The sequence below is a fragment of the Rhodamnia argentea genome, chromosome 1, assembly GCF_020921035.1.
Source record: "Rhodamnia argentea isolate NSW1041297 chromosome 1, ASM2092103v1, whole genome shotgun sequence".
NCBI classification, from domain to species: Eukaryota; Viridiplantae; Streptophyta; class Magnoliopsida; order Myrtales; family Myrtaceae; genus Rhodamnia; species Rhodamnia argentea.
This window is the reverse complement of record NC_063150.1, coordinates 10010810-10028480: the sequence shown is the minus strand read 5'-3', so window position 1 is coordinate 10028480 and position 17671 is coordinate 10010810. Positions and strand designations below refer to the sequence as shown.

At 39.8% G+C, this 17671-nt stretch overlaps 2 protein-coding genes across 3 annotated transcripts; one reads left to right on the top strand and one right to left on the bottom strand.

Annotated features, from left to right (window-relative positions):
- The first annotated feature begins 6171 nt into the window (after nt 1–6171).
- LOC115740187 lies at nt 6172–7392 on the top strand. The gene is made up of 2 exons (XM_030673637.2): nt 6172–6853; nt 7007–7392. The coding sequence occupies exons 1-2, from the start codon at nt 6365–6367 to the stop codon at nt 7061–7063; spliced, it is 546 nt and encodes a 181-aa protein (XP_030529497.2). The 5' UTR covers nt 6172–6364; the 3' UTR covers nt 7064–7392.
- A 2530-nt stretch (nt 7393–9922) lies between these two features.
- Nucleotides 9923–15678, bottom strand: LOC115740186 (B3 domain-containing protein Os01g0234100-like). 2 transcript variants are annotated; one of them, XM_030673636.2, is made up of 7 exons: nt 15364–15678; nt 15142–15204; nt 14227–14258; nt 13967–14126; nt 13673–13879; nt 10902–10992; nt 9923–10791 (listed from the first exon to the last, which is right to left on the bottom strand). In XM_030673636.2, the coding sequence occupies exons 1-7, from the start codon at nt 15535–15537 to the stop codon at nt 10031–10033; spliced, it is 1488 nt and encodes a 495-aa protein (XP_030529496.2). In that variant the 5' UTR covers nt 15538–15678; the 3' UTR covers nt 9923–10030. The 2 variants fall into 2 exon arrangements, with proteins under 2 accessions (XP_030529496.2, XP_048135981.1); XM_048280024.1 differs by having other exon boundaries at nt 15382–15678.
- Nucleotides 15679–17671: the final 1993 nt, after the last annotated feature.

The following is a 17671-nucleotide window of genomic DNA, read 5'->3' as shown; positions in this document are numbered from 1 at the left end:
CAAGTCGATTTTGACGTTCGGTCATCAATCAAAGGGGACAGTTCGCTATGGCCTTCACATGTTATGTTCGGGTGCGCCCGGACCAGGAGATGACGGTGGAGGAGTTCAAGAACTGGATCCGCAGGTTCGACGCGGACCACGACGGGACCATCAGCCGTGAGGAGCTCCAGGAAGCGGTCCGGAGCCTGAGGGTGTGGCTCGCGTGGTGGAAGGCCCGTCGGGGAATGGAGGAGGCCGATCTGAACCGCAGCGGCCGCATCGACAACGCGGAGGAGTTCGAGAGGTTGGTGACCTACGCGCAACAGCGTTTGCACATGAAGATCAGTCAAAAGTAATTGGTGATGTGAGGGAGCCCAACTAAGAATTTGGCTTTACATTTTCCTGTTTTTAGGGTTTCTGTGTTGACTTTGGAAAGGAATATGATTCGTAAGGTAATAAAGTTTTTCGTATTATTTATTTTTAGGCTTAGTACTCCTTCATCTATAGGACTATTGATTCTAAGGGATCAAGGTTGATCCACAATTCATATTCGTAGGTATAAATTTTAGCTCCATACTAGCATCGACAATAGAAACATTCGAGGTTGAGTCGGCCGGGAATATGAAATGGAATGAACATTTTTGGTAAGGTCTTTGGTTCGAGTATAGGATGGCCGATTGTGGGATGGGCTATTAGCTCAATGATAGAGCGTGCCGAGGACCCTTGACACAAATGAACGCATTGCGATGCCTATTCACAACAACTCCATATGTCTTGGGAAAAAAAAGTTCGAACTTTTTCAGACCTAGACCTAGTCCTAGTCCACGATATGCGACGACCAAAATTACGGGGCATGCACCACGTGTCGTAGTCCCCATTTGGTTGACCATTAGAAAAATGTTTTGACCTTGTGAGCATGCTTCACATGGCTTTAAAAGCCTGATTCCAATCAGCCTATCTTCTCTGCTCTCGAAGTGAATGTCATCGTACTGCGTTCCTTCGTTATTTTGACTCGGACAATTATGGTTGTCGAACCATGTATATTTACTATGTATTAAACAAGTTGAGAAAATTGTTCAAAAAGTTCTGAACATATTATAGTTTTTGCTAATTGAGTCAAAAAAAATTTTAATTTTGCTAATTGAGTCATGAACCTTTTCATATTTTAATTGAGTACATCTTATTGATTTTGACAAGAAATCATTGATGTAAACGCTGGTTGACCTTCGACCAAACAAAAAAAAAACCGCTAATTGACCTACGTGATACCACTAATGTTGACGTGAATAATTCTTCATAATGTTTTAATTTTTGTTGAAATATTATTTTTTTTCCTTGTCTTTTTTATCTTTTTTCGTTGAAAGGGTAGACAGGGCCGCCGACTAACCTACATGGTATGACCGGTGTTGACGTGAATAATTTTCATGATGTTTTAATTTTTGTCAAAATATTATTTTTTTTCCTTATTGTTTTATCTTTTTTCCCGAAAAGGGTCAACGGGGCCGCCAGCCACTGGCCGAGGGCCAACAACCACTGACCGAGTGCCAACAAACCCCGTAGGCCCTAGGGAGAGGGTTGCAAAGCGCTTGTTGGCCGTGGGTCGCGGCCCTCACTCGCCCTCACTTTGGCTAGTGAGGGCCGCCACTCCCTCGCCTAGCTAGATTTGGTGAGGGTTGCGTTGCCGGTCCTCGCCCAATGGAAAGTGAAAATCGTTGGCCCTTTGTGCCAAGAAAAATAAAAGAAAAGAAAGAAAATAAAAATATTAATAATTGTCCACGTGAACGTCGACCATACCACGTAGGACGGTCGGTGTTAATTGGGCTTTAATGCGAGTAATTGTTGGTTAAAATTGATCGGATGGACTTAATTGAAAAAGTTAGTATGTATACATGTACTACATGTCCATATATGTATGTACTTACTTTGACCATTGTAGGGAAGACATGGAAAGCTCCAGTTAGTAATATCTTTTAGTCGTTGGCCCGGGGTTTTGCTCTCTAGAGCCTTCACGATCTCCCAGCCAAGCACACCCCTCTAAATGTCCAGGGCTTGATGGGACAGCATCATAGAAAAACTAGGTTGCTGCAAGGAAGACACAGAAGTACTAAAAACGTTGATGAATTAGCGCGGCAAACGTTGTTAGGTTCCTGCGTGATCACGTGACTTCATGGGCCTGCATCGCCAGCTCACTTCTCTGCCAATTTCTTACAAGTCAAAATGCCTTTCGGTCAACGAACTCCAATGCATGCCCATCTTCTCTGGATTCTGCAACCCGTTCCTCTGTCTCTCTAGAAAACAAAGCATTGTGTCTCACCAACGGGGAAAAGAACAAGGAGCTGTGAACTTTCCTTCCTTGTTTTTGGGCAGATTGTGCACCCCTTATTCGCAAAAGAACTCAAAAGAAGACGATGGAGTGCAGTAGATTCCTCACGGCTTTGGATAAGGTTTTATTCATACGTGCTGAGCCTGAATGAATTTTGTGGATTTATTCTATATGTTCACATACTTTGTGACGAACTAGATGAGTTTGCGGGGAAAATCACCAAAAAAAAAAAAAATAAATTTATTGAAATTGTGTTAATTCGATCCCAAATACTTATTTGTCAATCCAGGCAACCCACAAGAAACCAGCTTTGAGAGACATATTCCATGTATTCCTCAACATCCCACACTACATGGAAATGTTTTTCCGATAGTACTGTTGGGGATGGTACAACCTCAACCGTAGATCCATGCACCATCATCATGTGTTTTGCATAAAACACTCTTTGATTGGGAGATCGTATGATCATAAATGATCGACAATATTATCGACTGTCAAGTTTAGCAGCCCTCCAAATAATATTCCATTCCATAATCCTCTTGAGACCTAAACATCACTCCAAGAACTTTGGCTCTCCTTGCAATTTCAACAAAGCCCTTCCATTATTTTGAATTTGCAGCACACCTTGGCTCCATATGTTTGATCACTATCTCGGGTGAATAGACACTACATCAGCAGTTAACCAAACTTGGGACACTGGCACTGAATCAAGCTTGAAATGGCTGAGATCAAATAACTTCCTGTAACATATCAGTGCAAATCCCAATTGAGATGAGTTCAATCCTTTGTGGATATTGCTTCAACCCAGACAAATAATAAAAACTGCCTGAAGATACAGAGAACTGATGCGGAAGGAGTGCCTATCACCATTTAGAAAGATCATAAGGTCGCCCGCAAAACAAAGATGTGCGAGCTTAATCTGCTTACACATTGGATGAAATCTTAACAGACCTTTCTCAGCAGCCGCATTTAGAAGCCTATTAAGAACCTCCATTGTCATTACAAACAGGTAAAGAGACGAAGGATCCCCCAGTATTAGACCTTTTTGCCTCTCGAGATGACCAGCAAGCTCTCCATTCATGTTAATAGAGAATCGAGGATTAGTCACACGGTGCTCCGACCACTTCAAGAACTGAGGAGGAACATTTATAGCTGCAAGAAGATTAAGCAGGAACTTCCATTCGACAGAGTCGAAGGCACTTCGTGATATCAACCTTGGTAGTCCATCTTGGACTGACACTTTTCACGTGATAACCCTTAACAAGTTCATGGGCAGGCAATTCATTGTCACCAATCTTTCTACCTTCTGCAAATGTCGAGATCGCAGCCCCACATCACATGTTTCATTGTTGTAATTGGAAACCGTTAGTTTTTTTTTTTTTTCTTAAAACACTCTTATGAAGCTTTTTCACCTACAAGGTAATAGATAGGATAACCCCTTGGCCTGGATTTGCAATCCAACCATGCAACCCTAAGAAAAACATGCATGTGTCTCAAGAGTTTATTCTCTGTCCTAATAATTTAGTGTCCGGAACTTTTCATGATTTCTGTCTGTGGGGAAATGCATAGGAAGTCCTAAATCATGTATGTTGGATGCAATCAAGTCCACAATTTTTGAATTCGCTCAATTTAATCCTAGACCATTCCTAAAAAGGACAATCAAGTCCTTTTGATGAACATTGCTAAATCTGTCTTCGCATCTCTTAAAAAGTGCTTATATGTCATCCTCAAATTACACTTTTCAACGTAATTTTAGTACTAAATTGCATTTTTTATACAAATTAAGGGCTTAATTAAACCTATTGAAAGGTTTAATTAGTAATATGTGCTGCAATTTTCATCTTGTATGGAGATTCAAACTCAATCCCTGAGTTGGTTCAACATACAAAAGTGCCATTTGAACAACCAACTTAGAATTGCTGAGAGTTAACTTCCTTTCTCCAATTATAACAATTTATAATTAGTACACATCGTGTCCAAACCTCGTCATTTTTGGTTGTAATATGTGAAAGGCCACTATCAACTAGTGCAGTGCATATCTACTTGCTTTCTAGATGCGCCATCCCATCTCACGTGAACTATATTCACCTATTTATATAATCACCTTTTTGTATATAATACCTAAAGCAACCCAGAAGAGCACTCAGATGTCAAACACAAAACTCAAGATAGACAGCGAATTCCTCAGGCGGATCCTCGACCGGATCTTAGTTATATTAATTATCACATCAAAAGATGAGACTTAATACCGAACAGAGAATAAACATATGTATCTCCGTACTAACCAAGTTGTAAAACTTTATATAGAAATAAAAATCCTAGGAATCTTAATTTGTATGTAAAAAGTGTGTTTAGTACAACAAAATGGAGAAACGACAGATGCAGAAAGCAGAAATAAATGGAATAAAAATTTCAGATGTCGAAAATGTACATGAAGTAGTTGAGATTCCGTTTCAAGCACATAACTTGAATATAAAGAGTTCATCAACCAGAATCGGAACTGAAGAGAGGGATGTTAGTTGATTCCATTTCTTTTCGCTCTAGAACAACAAACGTTGTTCCACTGATTTCCTCCATCTGTGAACCTGGTGTTTCCTTTTAGAATATGAAGAAAGCCACAAAAAGAGAAGCACTAGTTGATTCCATTTCGTTTGTACTTTAGAAGTAGAGAGAGAGAGAAAGAGAGATGCACCACGGTGGGTGGTTCTCACGGTTGTGCAAGCGAGCCACACAATGAGTGGCGGCCTCTCACACAGATGGCAACGTCAACGAGAGCGGCAATGGCAAGCAGTGACGAAGTCGCGGGGCATGAGAGAGAGAGAGAGAGAGAGAGAGAGAGAGAGGATTCTAGGGTTTTGATTGATGCATGTTTTCCCTCAAAGTATGAAGGCATCTGCGTAAATTCAAGTACTCTTAACTAGTATTGAATGAATGTGGGCAGATAAATTTTAGCACCTTAATTCTCGAGTGCTAATGTATCAATCATCTAAAGGGTAAAATCAATATGTAAATTTGTCCCTTATATTTGGAGAAGTACAGTACATTTTAACAATGAAAAGGAGACTGACCAATGAAAATATATGCATTATTCTATTCCCCGGTCTCCGACACGATTTAGATGCTTTCTTCCTGTGAGAAAGAGCAGCCGGATACTCCCAAGTAGCCCGGATACGAACACCAAAGCAAAAGAACAAAAAGGTTGATTCTTTTGGGGATAGTGTTTGAATGCCCATTGACCAACCTTTTGAACGTAAAATCCCATGTCATGACAAAACATCACATCCGCGCATGACATGCATGCATGGCATGCCCCCTTGTCCAAATTTAAATAACCAAATAAATTCCAAACACGTAAAATACCTCGCTAACCTCGTTGGATACGCGTTATTTGGACCCTAATCGTTCGCCTAACTAATGTACACAAGCCCATTTCTTGCCATACCTGGAAAAAAAAATGAAAAGACACATTAAAGAATAAAAAGAGTGCATTAAAAGTCCTAAAACTTAACTCGAAAGTAAAATGGAGTACCAAAACTTTCAAAAAATACAATTGATTCCTAAAACTTATCACCAAAATATAATCGAGTTCTAAAATATAGTGCAATAGAGTCTTAAAATTTTAAAATGTTGCATATTTTGAAAATTTTAGAACTCAATTATATTTTTATGATAAGTTTTAAGATTTAATTGCACATTTTTTAAATTTTAGAACGGCTCAGTTTTTGAACTTTCAGTCCATTTATCCTAAAAAAAAAAAAAGGAGGCAAAAAAGTTGCATCGAGCACCACTCCAAAGCAAATCCTTTCTCCTTTCACACACACACACTATCCCTCTCTGTGGCTCCGATATAAATACAGACATCTACTTCGGTAGGTTGCAACAGTTGGAGAGGGTCCCTTGCAAAATAATTGTGTTTCGGAGCGCGCTCTGTCTCTCTTCAATTCCATACGTTTTTTTTTGTCGATCATCATCATCATCATCGTCCTCTCCTTCATCTCCCACCTTCATGTCCCGCTGAGACTCTCCCCCGACATCATATGGCATTGGCATGCACGCACAGCCATGCACAACTCCGATCCACACAGCAAGAACCACCACCACCACCACCTAGTAAGCCCTAGGATCTCCTTCTCCAATGACTTCGCCGAGTCGCAGTACACGGCGAAGCAAGAGCGGCAGGCCCCGGCCCCGGCCGCCGCCGCCTCTTCCGACTTCGAATTCTCCGTCTCGAGCAATTCGATGATGAGCGCCGACGAGCTCTTCTGCAAGGGCAAGCTCTTGCCGTTTAAGGAAAAAGCAACGGCGAAGAGCAGCACCACCACCACCCTGAGAGAAGAGCTCCTCGCGGGCGAAGAAGGCAGCGGCGGTGCTGGCTCATCGTTCAGGCCTCCAAAAGGGTCTGGCAGATGGAGGGGCTTCTTGGGTTTGAGGAAGAGCCACATTGGTTCCAAGAAAGCTGATAAGTCGTGCGAGGCATCTTGTGATAGCAAGAGGACAGCTGGTTTTGGACCGGTTCCTGATAACATGCACTATCATGGCAAGACTTCACAGGTAAATATATATTAAGAGGTCCAATCCAAGCGAGGTCTTGAATTCGATACACTAAATGCATCTTCAAAAATGAACTAAAAAAAAAGTTGGTTTTGATCTATTCCATTTCCATCTTTTCTCCCTTTTGACATTGGTTTCATGGACTTCTCGCAGGAAATGATGAGGCAGGGAGGGTCGAATAGTTGCAGGGATGAGGAGATGGAGATGTAGTAGCTCTTTTAAGCAGAGAGATATGCTTCAAGGTCTTGAATTTGTAAGAGCACCGAGGGGAGAATTTGAACTTTTTGCTTTTTCCTGATTTTTTTTTATCTTCCTTTTTCTGCGGATGAAGATTACTTGGAGGAGGTCATGTTCCAAGATTTAGAGACAAACAAATTTGTGTTTCCATTTCGGTTGTTTTAGGTTGAATCTTGATATTGTGGTGTCCTCCTTTTCTTGGCATCTTGCCGTTTCTAGTTTGCTTCTGATGTTCTAATGAATTTGGTTGGTTTTTAGCTGTTCTTTGTATAATACTATTTCGATTTGGTGGTCTTGACCCATCTTTGTGTGTTTGACCCGGATACATTCTTGGGGGGAAATAACTGCTAAAGAAGATACAACTATTGTTAAAGAGAGACATCTATAAAGTCACAGACACAATGTTGGATGAAATATATTAATAGCAGACCACGCCATAAAGAAGTAGAGAATCAAATCAAAACCATGCGCATGCGCAACCGAACAGTATCCACATCTTGTACTCGATTTAATATTTTTTTCATAAGTAAATTTTTCCATGACAGTTAGGGACTATACAATCTCTACCGTAGAAATAAGTATGAGTATTGTCAAGCTAACAGCTTCTTTTTTCAAGAAAATAATAATTTATTGCATGTCCTAAATCAGATTTCCAAGAAATTACCCTTTTTTTCCTCACCATTTATTAGTAACGTAAAGTGGACCTTTTACGTAAAAATTTGCAAGAAGACTTGCAATAGTTTGGGTCGTGGTCATCTCTTTATTGGCGGAAAAACCCTGCTCACTGCAAGCTGGCAAGCTGGCCATTCAAGAATTTTTCTTGTTCTTGTTCATTTATTCGTTTTTTTTTTTTTTTTGGACAGTCTGGTCTTCCACTTCGATCGAGTGCACGAAAACTTCAAGAAAAAAAAAAAACAAGGAAGGAAAAATTTATTTATTGGAGGAGAGGATCAGATAACGTGACAGAATTCCGATTTTCGATTTGATTTTTTTTTCCTTCCTAATTTTTTTTTTTCAGACAATCAATAAAGACAGCTAAGCATGAGATTGGTGTGGGTTGGTCAGAGCAGTCAGAGAGACCAGACTTGCATGGTCAAATGCAAGTGGCTTCGATTTTTAAAAATGTCGGAGAACGACCATTTATTGTAGTGGGTCGCTGCTACTAGGATGCTTCTAGCCTAGTACAGTTCAATACGGATGAAGGAACTACAATTCTTTTTTCCTTTTTTCATAAAAAGACTATTCCATTGTGAAGGCACGATAAATTTTAGTGCATTTAGAGATGCAAAGATGCCACGTTATTTTATTGGTTACTAAAAGTATCCAATGCGTAAAGATAATGTTACATCATATCGTCAGTAAGACTCCGTTTGTTTTGCAAAAAATGAAAAAAATATGAAAAATATTTTGCTCAAAAATGATTATTCGTATTGCTTGCAATAGTTAGTCAACGAAACATGTTTTCATTATCGATAACAATTTGTATCTAAATATATTTGTGCACAATGTTAGTTTTTTGTTAGGATTATTTTAAAGAAAAGGTTTTTTTAAATCGTTCATTTTTCATAAAATAAACCAAGCCTAATGATCAATAGCAATGTCATGGAAAATGTATCGGGGTGCTTGTTTGAGCTTGTGTTCCAGCGCAAAAGGCGGGACGCAAAGAAGACGTTCTCATGCTCCAAGATCCCGAGTACCTTGTGTTAGGAAAATCCCTTAGGATGTTTTGAATATGAAAAAATAATCACATGCTCCTAAGGTGTTTAATCGGTTGAATTGAACCAGGTGAAAGATGCACAAGCCGTTACGCAGATGGTGTCCCAACAAGATGTCTAAAGGTTGTTTCATTGATATCATTAGAGGAACAGTGTGGATTATACGCTAATATCATCGTGTTCAGATTTCTACTTTATGTATATTTATTCAAACTCAAATCCCATTGCTTATTTCGTCACAGCTAGTAATCTGGCTCGGATTTTCAATATAGAAAATATTCTAGTTCACAACACCTTGAACGGGCATGCCCACGGTGGTACATGATTATGGACGTATGTTCTTATTTAGACTGTTTTGTTCTAGTCGAAATGTTTGAGTTGACCCGAAACATGTGGCGTAGATATCAATGTAAATTTGAAGGTGACATTAGTTACGAGCGCGATCGGGTTTATCGTGCATGATAAGATACGTAACAATACAATTTCCAAGTTCCTTGGAGTCGACGCGAGCCCGGATTGTATGCGCTGCATATGCGCGAGCATGTCCGATTGAGATCTCCACCCCACCCCACGCCTCACGAGCCGAGCCCAGTACGTTGCGGCCCAAAAGAAATCTGTAGATGGTTTGCCTTGATCTCCCACTCGAAGTGGCACATGAGTTGCTGAAGACAGATTCGGTTATGTCACTTGGACAACTTCGAGGAGTTTGCATTGTAACATGGTTCTATAGTTATAAAAGTTATGTTGGGTTCAGATTCTGCAAGTGCTTGGACCTCTCATGGTTGTCGTCTTTACCGAGCCGACAACCAAATCGTGTTCGGGCCAGCATGAGAGCCGAGGTGGTTGATTGCATAAACAGAGTATATTCATGTCGATCATGTGTTTCAGCTTTTTTTTTTTTTCCTTTTTTCTTTTTGCATTAATCCAGCTTAGAAAGCCTGAGAGAGAGAGAGAGAGAGAGACCTACATTCACAAAAGTTTCCTAGATATTCACTCAACTCACATAGTCGCACCTACCAGTAATAAGACGACTACTCCATGCATGCCACTAAAGGGTGCTATTTAGCGTTTTAGTTCCCCCAATACAAGAATGACAGCCTAAATATGTTTCCTGGAGTGATAATGAAGGCCTACACCTACATTTTTAACCGGTGGATGTACAAGCATGGTACATAAAAGACAGAATTACAGAGAACAAGAAACACAGGACAAGGGAAGGGAGTCATTACCATGGGGCAGTTACTTCTTCCTGGAATTTCAGTTCATAGCTCTCGACATTCGGCTTCAGGCACTCGATTTCCACGCCGACTCTTCGATTCTCTTCCTTCAGTTCCAAGATCCTCATCTCCAGATTTCTAATCTCTTCATCCGCACAGTCCCGCTTTATCTTGGATTCAACGTACCTTCGCGTCTCCGTAGCCATCTCCGACTCGAAAGCAAGCTCCACAAGCCGTTTCAGCCGAGCACGCAGGAACCCAACGTTCATGCCCAGGATTTTTAAGGCCTTCAAGGTCTTGTCCCAAGTCTCGAACTCTTCTCGAGTGGTAGTGAGCTTGCAAGCCCTCACCGCGTCAGCGATATTGACAGTTTCACATATAGCGCCGACAATTAGTTTGTAGTTCATGCCCTTGATGAGATTATCGTGGAGAAACACATTCTGGCTACAGCAGAGCTCGTAGTACTTCCTCAGGATGTCTTCAGAGAGCTCTGAATTGACAACCATCCCGTCTATCACGATGTGGAAGTTGGAGAAGGTGTCAACATCCTTAAATTGGACATCCGGCAGAGACAACTTGAAACCTTCTAAGACTTCTGAATTAACGCCTTCACTATCATTTTCAGATTGCTCCGCTAAACATTCTGGGTTAGGAGTCGACTTTCGCTGGTAGGACCTCTTTTTTCTTTTCTGCACAATGGCTAATGGCAGCGAACTTCCTCGCTTCCTCTTTGTTTGTCTTGATGACGCTTCAGGGTTGGTGCCATCTTCTGTACATTCACAGCAGCACCGGCAAAGTATGCTTAGGAAACAATAGAAACAAGCAAAAACTTCCAAAAGTCGCAGACGGACGAAGAAAGAGATAGAGGAAAACACTTGCCTGCTTCAACCTTTTTGGTAGGGGCGTCCAGATTTAGAAGGCCAAGTGCCCCATCGACTTCAGAAAGATCACCTGCTTTTATTATGTAAACCTGCAGAACCATAATGAAATTAGGGTGACAAACAGACAAGGCAGATGATAAATGAGTTTCCATTCGAGAGCCATTGAAATTTGTTTGTAGAATTTCATCCAATAGGAGAAGCAGATTATGCAAAGCTTATCATATATGATGGTGTAACAACATTTATTGGTATCAATTTTATCATTCAAACAAAGACAATAACAGCTTTCATTGTTATATAACTGTATACTAGATGACAGCATGAGTTATGTGCAGTTAATTCAACCTGCCCAACTGAGGCAGAAGCCATCTACGGGCTCGGGCTTTCGAAGTGCAGTAAGCTTACAAAATGGTAGTCTTTACCACCAAAGATTGAGTCTTAAGTGATCTGGTCATTACTTTATCCAATATATTCCACCTATCTGTTGTGTCAAGAGAAAACCTTTCTGAGATTCCAAGTCTTAACTTTTCTTAAGAAGTGTATCCTATGGCACTGGATAACTACTGCTCTTCCTGACCAATGTCAATTTCTGCCATTGCTGTCCCATCTTCTATTATGCTTTTATAATTAGCATAGCTGGAACTTTTCAGATTATATTTTCGAAAATTGAAGAAACAAAAAGCAATAAATAAAGAACTGACATAGCATGGAGTGCAAATTTCCTCACACAGAATCGCAACTCAATCATAATTGTCACATTTTGACCAGCATATAGTACCTAATTAGATTTTAAACAGTCTTCTACTTAAGTCAATGCTTTGAAGTCCTTATAAGCAACCCATATCAATCCAAAATCCTTTTAAATTCACAGGGCAAAGAAGAGGGGAAAAAAGGAAGCTTCATTGAGATTCCAGCAGTATAAACTTATCCTTTAGGAACTCAATGCTGCATTATATGCTAGCGAATCAGAGATGGATAAACCCCTCTTTGAGTATGCTCTGTCCTTTTGAGTGCAAGAACAGCGCTAACCTGGAAAGTTAAAGAATTGTATTCCACTCTCCCTGCCGCAACAATACAGGTTGATGGGTCCTAAATTATGCCTTTCCACCAGTTACATAGGTTAAACTTGCCCAGGTTCAATAAATCAAGTTTCAAACAACAGTGCGGTCTAAAACTTTATTGGGCTAGATGCAGTCTTATAAAAAATTTTCTTCACTTTTCCTCGTGATCTGAGACTCTGTTCAAAAATTACCAACTTATAGCATAAACTGCCATCATTTAGCCATCAGGGATCAAATTTACTATTTCTCGCTCCATCAGTTATCTAACAAAAGCCCCTTTGAATGAAATGATTTCCCTTTAAGTATCACATCCTATAATCGCCATTCTCTCATTTGGACTAGTTTATGATTTCCAACTCAGTAGTTATCCTCTGCATCAATTGCTTCCAAGTTGTTATAAGCAACCCAGATGCATATCTAGTATTTCCTACTCTTTCAGCTAAGTGAGACTGCTCATTCTTGTTTTTGTGGCAACATTGAGACAATATGTCTTTTGCCAACATTTTCAGGTCTCACTCTCTTAAATGGTTCAGGAAGCAGCACTGGTTATTTAGGTGTTAAAGTGGTACACATCACTTGTCTATAGGGTCTATATGGGCCTTGTATTTCTGCTGTCTCCCTCAACCTATTGGCTCAAGCTTTTAGGTTGCACGTTTTAACAGAGTTAGTTGCTGTTGGATTGTACAATTTTCTCTGCTCTTCTATCAATTGCTTTTTGCTAGGCTTCATCCTGACACTACCTCTTTAGACCTTGTAATCTTGGGACAGCATACTCTTTTGTCTAACAGATTGATGAGTCAACTGAAGCTACTACTAGATTGTTCATCTCTGCATGAAACAGTCTTGAATACTAATAAATGTGACTGTTTTTATATGGTGGAATGCTCTATTTTGCTCCTAGAAAATGTTTTAGCAATTTCCCTTGAACTCAGAAGAGAAAAACTGCGACTACAAGAAACAGAGAGACCTGCCGCATTTAGTGATATTTGGTTCACCAACATATTTCACATGAATTGTGACTAGTTCCGCATTAAACCATGGTATACTACATATCATTAGCTTTTGTTTAGTTTGGATCTAAATATCCCTGTAATTTCTTTTGATTGTTGATTCCCTATCACAAAATGCTACTATCTAACTCCAATTCAGCTTTCTGACAAAAAAAAACCACCAATTCAGCTTCATTTAATCCCCCGATTCTATTTACCCCATGTGCTCATCTGATCTGCACATGATACATCATGTGAGACAAGTGATAATTGTGTCAATGTAAAATCAGCCTAAACTTGAGAGAGAATTATATGAGGATTGAGGATAGAATGATATCATGCTAAATTCTTAAGTCATCCATTCATAGTTTGTGCACCAAGGTGCATCTTCGGGTAGGCAGTTTCATCAAATTACTGAAATCTTCATCCTCAATGAAATTTAGAAGGATGTGAGGACCCGATGTGAGGACCCAATGTGATATTATCACTGCAAGGACATAATACTTCACATTTAACTCACCTAAAGAGTAAACTTATTTTGATCTTCATATTGGTGGATCTTTCTACAGAAGATAAATACTGCAAATACTCACATGCACGAAGAAAGTTCACTCTGCATCACTACTAAAGGAGAAACCATTTGGCACTACAACTATAAGGATTTAATCAAATACAATTAATACAGTCAAGAAAAAAGTCGACATCAATTGAGTGATTACCTTAAATTTGTTAGGCTCCACTAACTGGAAAACCAGAACATCTCCCTCGAGCAAATTATGTCCAACAGAGAACTGCCTCCAACCAGCACTCAGCCCGGTCTTATGAGCAATGTACTTCATTTCGTACTGCTTCCCATGTTCATCTTCGAGAATGATGGTAGTGTCTCTATTTGGCAAGTGAGCTCTACAGAATACCCCGGGAAGCCCCTTTTCCACAGAGAAGTAATTTCAGTGTTTCAAATTTTAGTTTCACAAAATCAAATGCAAGTCAAATCGTGAGCACTTTGACAGTACCATCCAAAAGCAACTGCCGACATGGGATCGGACCAAAGCTTTGATGAAGCTAGGATATGTGGGTTCTAAGTTTGACTGAACTTCTTCCGCCCGAACCATTGCACCAGACTTAACTTCACTAGGATCAAGCCCATCAAGTGCGGTCTTACTTCTCTTAAAGCTTCAAATGAATCAGAGTCCACACTTGTTACAAGGTAATTTACTAGACACAACCAGAAAATAGCAGAATTTTCTGCGTAAAATTAAGATGCTTTACTGACCTTAGAGACTTGCGAGTACCATCAGACACCACCTATAAGTAAGAACAGCAAACTCGTTAACAGCACGACTCAACCCAAGCAACTTCTTCTACGCTATAAAGAGCATGATTGCACATTCTTACAATCACATATTTGAAGTAAAATGGAGGTTGTCAGTAACGTCAGACAACCAAAAGCAAAGAAGAAACTGGGTAAACAACAGTGAAATGCGCAGGTGCCCACAAGTGCTGAAGGTTGGGCTGGAGATAGACAAAGTCAAAAACTTCAAATTCCAATTTGTATGGAGCAAAGTTCTAAAACTCAGGTCAGGAGCTGAAGAACCAGTAGCCTGAACATTGATCCTAACATGCTCAATTCTTCTTCGGATGACTTGTAGACATTTGGAAACCACGTCATAGATCACTAGGTGAATTTATGTGATAGTCAATTCCTAGAAAAGACATAGGCACTCCTCGCACAAGCCCAAAAGAAGGAAACTGCAGGTACCAATCCATTAGCTCGATCTCCGCACTCTTTAATACCAAAAAGTTGCTCTTGTTTAATTAACAGGGAAAAAAATGAGTAGTGCTCTAGTTGAATTGGACACCGAGTTGGAACAACACTAAGAATCCAAATCAGAACAGTCGTCATTCCAACAAAGCAAACAGCTTGTAATCTCATTAGCAAATAACAATTCTTTCAAAGTAACCACAAGCAATAAGCTGCAAGCCTAAGTTGAAACACATCATACCAAGATTTTCCTTTTCAAGGGGAATCAAATAGAGAGAGAGAGAGAGAGAGTTTTCTCGCATTGGCACCTAACAACCACTTGCAGCAACCAAATGTAACAAAGAGTATAAAATTTTGAAAGACAGAACAAGCATTCTCCAAGGCAAAACAAAACCGAGGATGCAATGCAATCCTCGGATGCCTAACCTGAGATCCCGAGTCCTTCACCTTGATCTTGAGAATCGTGCCTTTCCTCTTCCTCACCTTGACCTGGCAACAAAATATTTTCACCAAAAACCAAGTCCTGGCTTAATCAAAGCCAACAAAGGCGAAACAGGAAATAACAAGAAAGACCCAGAAGAAAGAACTTTCTTTTCTTCTTCTTTTTGGCAGAGAGAGAGACAGAGAGACAGAGAGACAGAGGGAGACCATGGATGAAGACGCGACCTCGGATTTGGCCTTCGACGCGGGGGTGGGCGAGAGCAGAGCCAGAGTGACACCGCCTTCCGCGGAAGGTTTGAGGTTCCTGGGCTGCTCCGGCGCCGGCGTCGTGGTTGGGGGACCTTCGTCCTGCATTTCCGTCTTGACCTGACCTGCCGCCATCGTTGATTCAGCACAGGAAGCGAAGTGAAACCCCCAGGATCAGAGAGGCACTGTAGAATCGTCCTTCCTCCCAGTTCCTAGCGGTAGCAGAGATGCTGTCAGCTGTTTTCAACTTCAACTGCTGTAAGATTGGTTTCAAGATCTATTTTCCGGGGGACGACCAGAAAACAAGAAAAGGGCGTTTTAACGGTTGAATTAAAATTAAACCGAGTATAACATTTAATTTCCTTTTTCTATAATAAGTTAAAGTGTCTTAGCTATCTGTCTTTGATCAACTTAATCCTACCAATTTTCGGCTAATTAGACGAAATATAGAAATTAGTACACTAAAGTTAGCTTCTTCTCGTGATTTGAATCGATAGTATGACTCAAAAATAATTTCAAATCAAAACACCGAACCCCCCCTTACATAAACCCAAAAATAAATAATGTGAAATCAAAAAAAAAAAAAAAAAAAATTTTGCAAAAATACCACCGATTAGCTTTATTATCTTTGTTATCTAAACATCTAGGAGCTTATCTTTTTTTTAAGCTTGAGGTATCTCACATACACATTTTTTTTTTTAGAGTCTATGATTGGGGTTTTTTTGAGTAATTTGGGTATGCTTCTTGACGGATCTCAACTCACCAATTGGCATAACAAATAAAAAAAAGGAGCAATTTTTCATGATGCTTGAAGTCGATTTAAGCAGTTCAGTTCAATCTGCTTTGAAATATAATTTTGTTCGATTTGATTTCATTCTCCTCAAGCTGCATCTTGTGATTCATGCAGGTCGTCCTTATTATCGACAAAAGAGATTATCATTCTTAGCATTTGAGCGTTGGTGAAATGGTTGGAGAATGAGAGAGTCTCAACATAATTTTTACACAATACTTGTCGCATAATTTCGGCTCCCAATTCATTTTTGCCATCCCAATCTTTAAACAAAAGGGAATTTTCAGAATTTTCCCAAGGGATCATTTGGCCATTTAATCCAGCACCCGTTCCATACGGCCTCGGAGAGCAGCTTTGGCTTCATATGCGAGTCTTGACTTTACTTTTTCAAAAGAATAATGACACAAATGGTCTATGAATTTTGATCCAATATGTAATGTGATCCATGAACTTTTGATCAATATGTTCCCTAAACTTTAACCCAATGTCGAATGTGGTCTCTAAATTTTTAATTTAACTAACATGGTCCCCGAACTTTTGGAACATGCTCGGTTTAGTCCCTAAATTATAGGAAGATGTTCAATGAAGTCCTTCTATTAATTCAAGTTCAAGGACGATATTAGACATTTTATTATAGTTTAGGAATTTAATTGAACATGTTTCAAAAGTTCGGGGACCACATTGAACAAATTGAAAATTCAAAAACTACATTGATCAAACTAAAAGATCAGAGACCACATTGTGTTGGGAATATCACCAATGTGGTGATTGTTAGAAAATCCACAATCTTGTTTTGATAATAATAAAAACAATTAAAGCCAATATGCAGATGATGCGCTAGATATTTCTAGGATAAAGATCCCTAACAATGTTTAGAGTGCTCCACCAATCGTTATGGTCAACAAGATATTGGGTACTAAAGATGTGTACAAGCTAAAAGGATCTTCATATAATGTGAATATCCGGAAGAACATTGATTAAAGGTGAACAAGACAACAAGAACGGGAATGTTTGTGATGGCTTAGAGGTACAAAGATAGGGTAAAAAGTGGATGGACCTTGGTGATGATGAATAGGCCTAGAATGAGGATGTTTAGCAAAGCTTGGAAGGACCATGAAGATAAACAACTTGGTGGAGTCAAAGTTGCTAATATTCTTGGAAGGACCAAAAAAAAGATCGGGTCATCTAATTATTATCTGAGCAAGAGATTTTTAGCAGAGAGCATCGTCTTCTAAAGATCCGGTAAAAGACTGTGACAACACCAATGGTCATTGTGAGTTCAGTGAAGATGAGGAATCAGTTGGGATGTTGATGTCCTTGGAGATCTTTGAAAGTTGACTCAGTCAAATCAATGTCCACCTACTCTCTTTGGGCGTCGAATATCAAGTATTATGCTTTTCGTCCTTTTTTTTTGTTTAATCTTCTGTCAAGGTATGATCGTAGGACTTTATTATTAAAACTCTCTACCCTTTTAACACT

Bases quoted from the DNA above. Each gene is read 5' to 3' on its own strand.
- LOC115740187 (XM_030673637.2), top strand. From the start codon at position 6,365: ATGCACAACTCCGATCCACACAGCAAGAACCACCACCACCACCACCTA. The intron at 6,854-7,006 runs GTAAATATATAT...GACTTCTCGCAG, and splicing joins ATCATGGCAAGACTTCACAG to GAAATGATGAGGCAGGGAGG.
- LOC115740186 (XM_030673636.2), bottom strand. From the start codon at position 15,537: ATGGCGGCAGGTCAGGTCAAGACGGAAATGCAGGACGAAGGTCCCCCA. The intron at 14,259-15,141 runs GTTAGGCATCCG...TCTTACTTATAG, and splicing joins TGAAGGACTCGGGATCTCAG to GTGGTGTCTGATGGTACTCG. The intron at 10,792-10,901 runs GCAAGTGTTTTC...GTGAATGTACAG, and splicing joins TACCAAAAAGGTTGAAGCAG to AAGATGGCACCAACCCTGAA.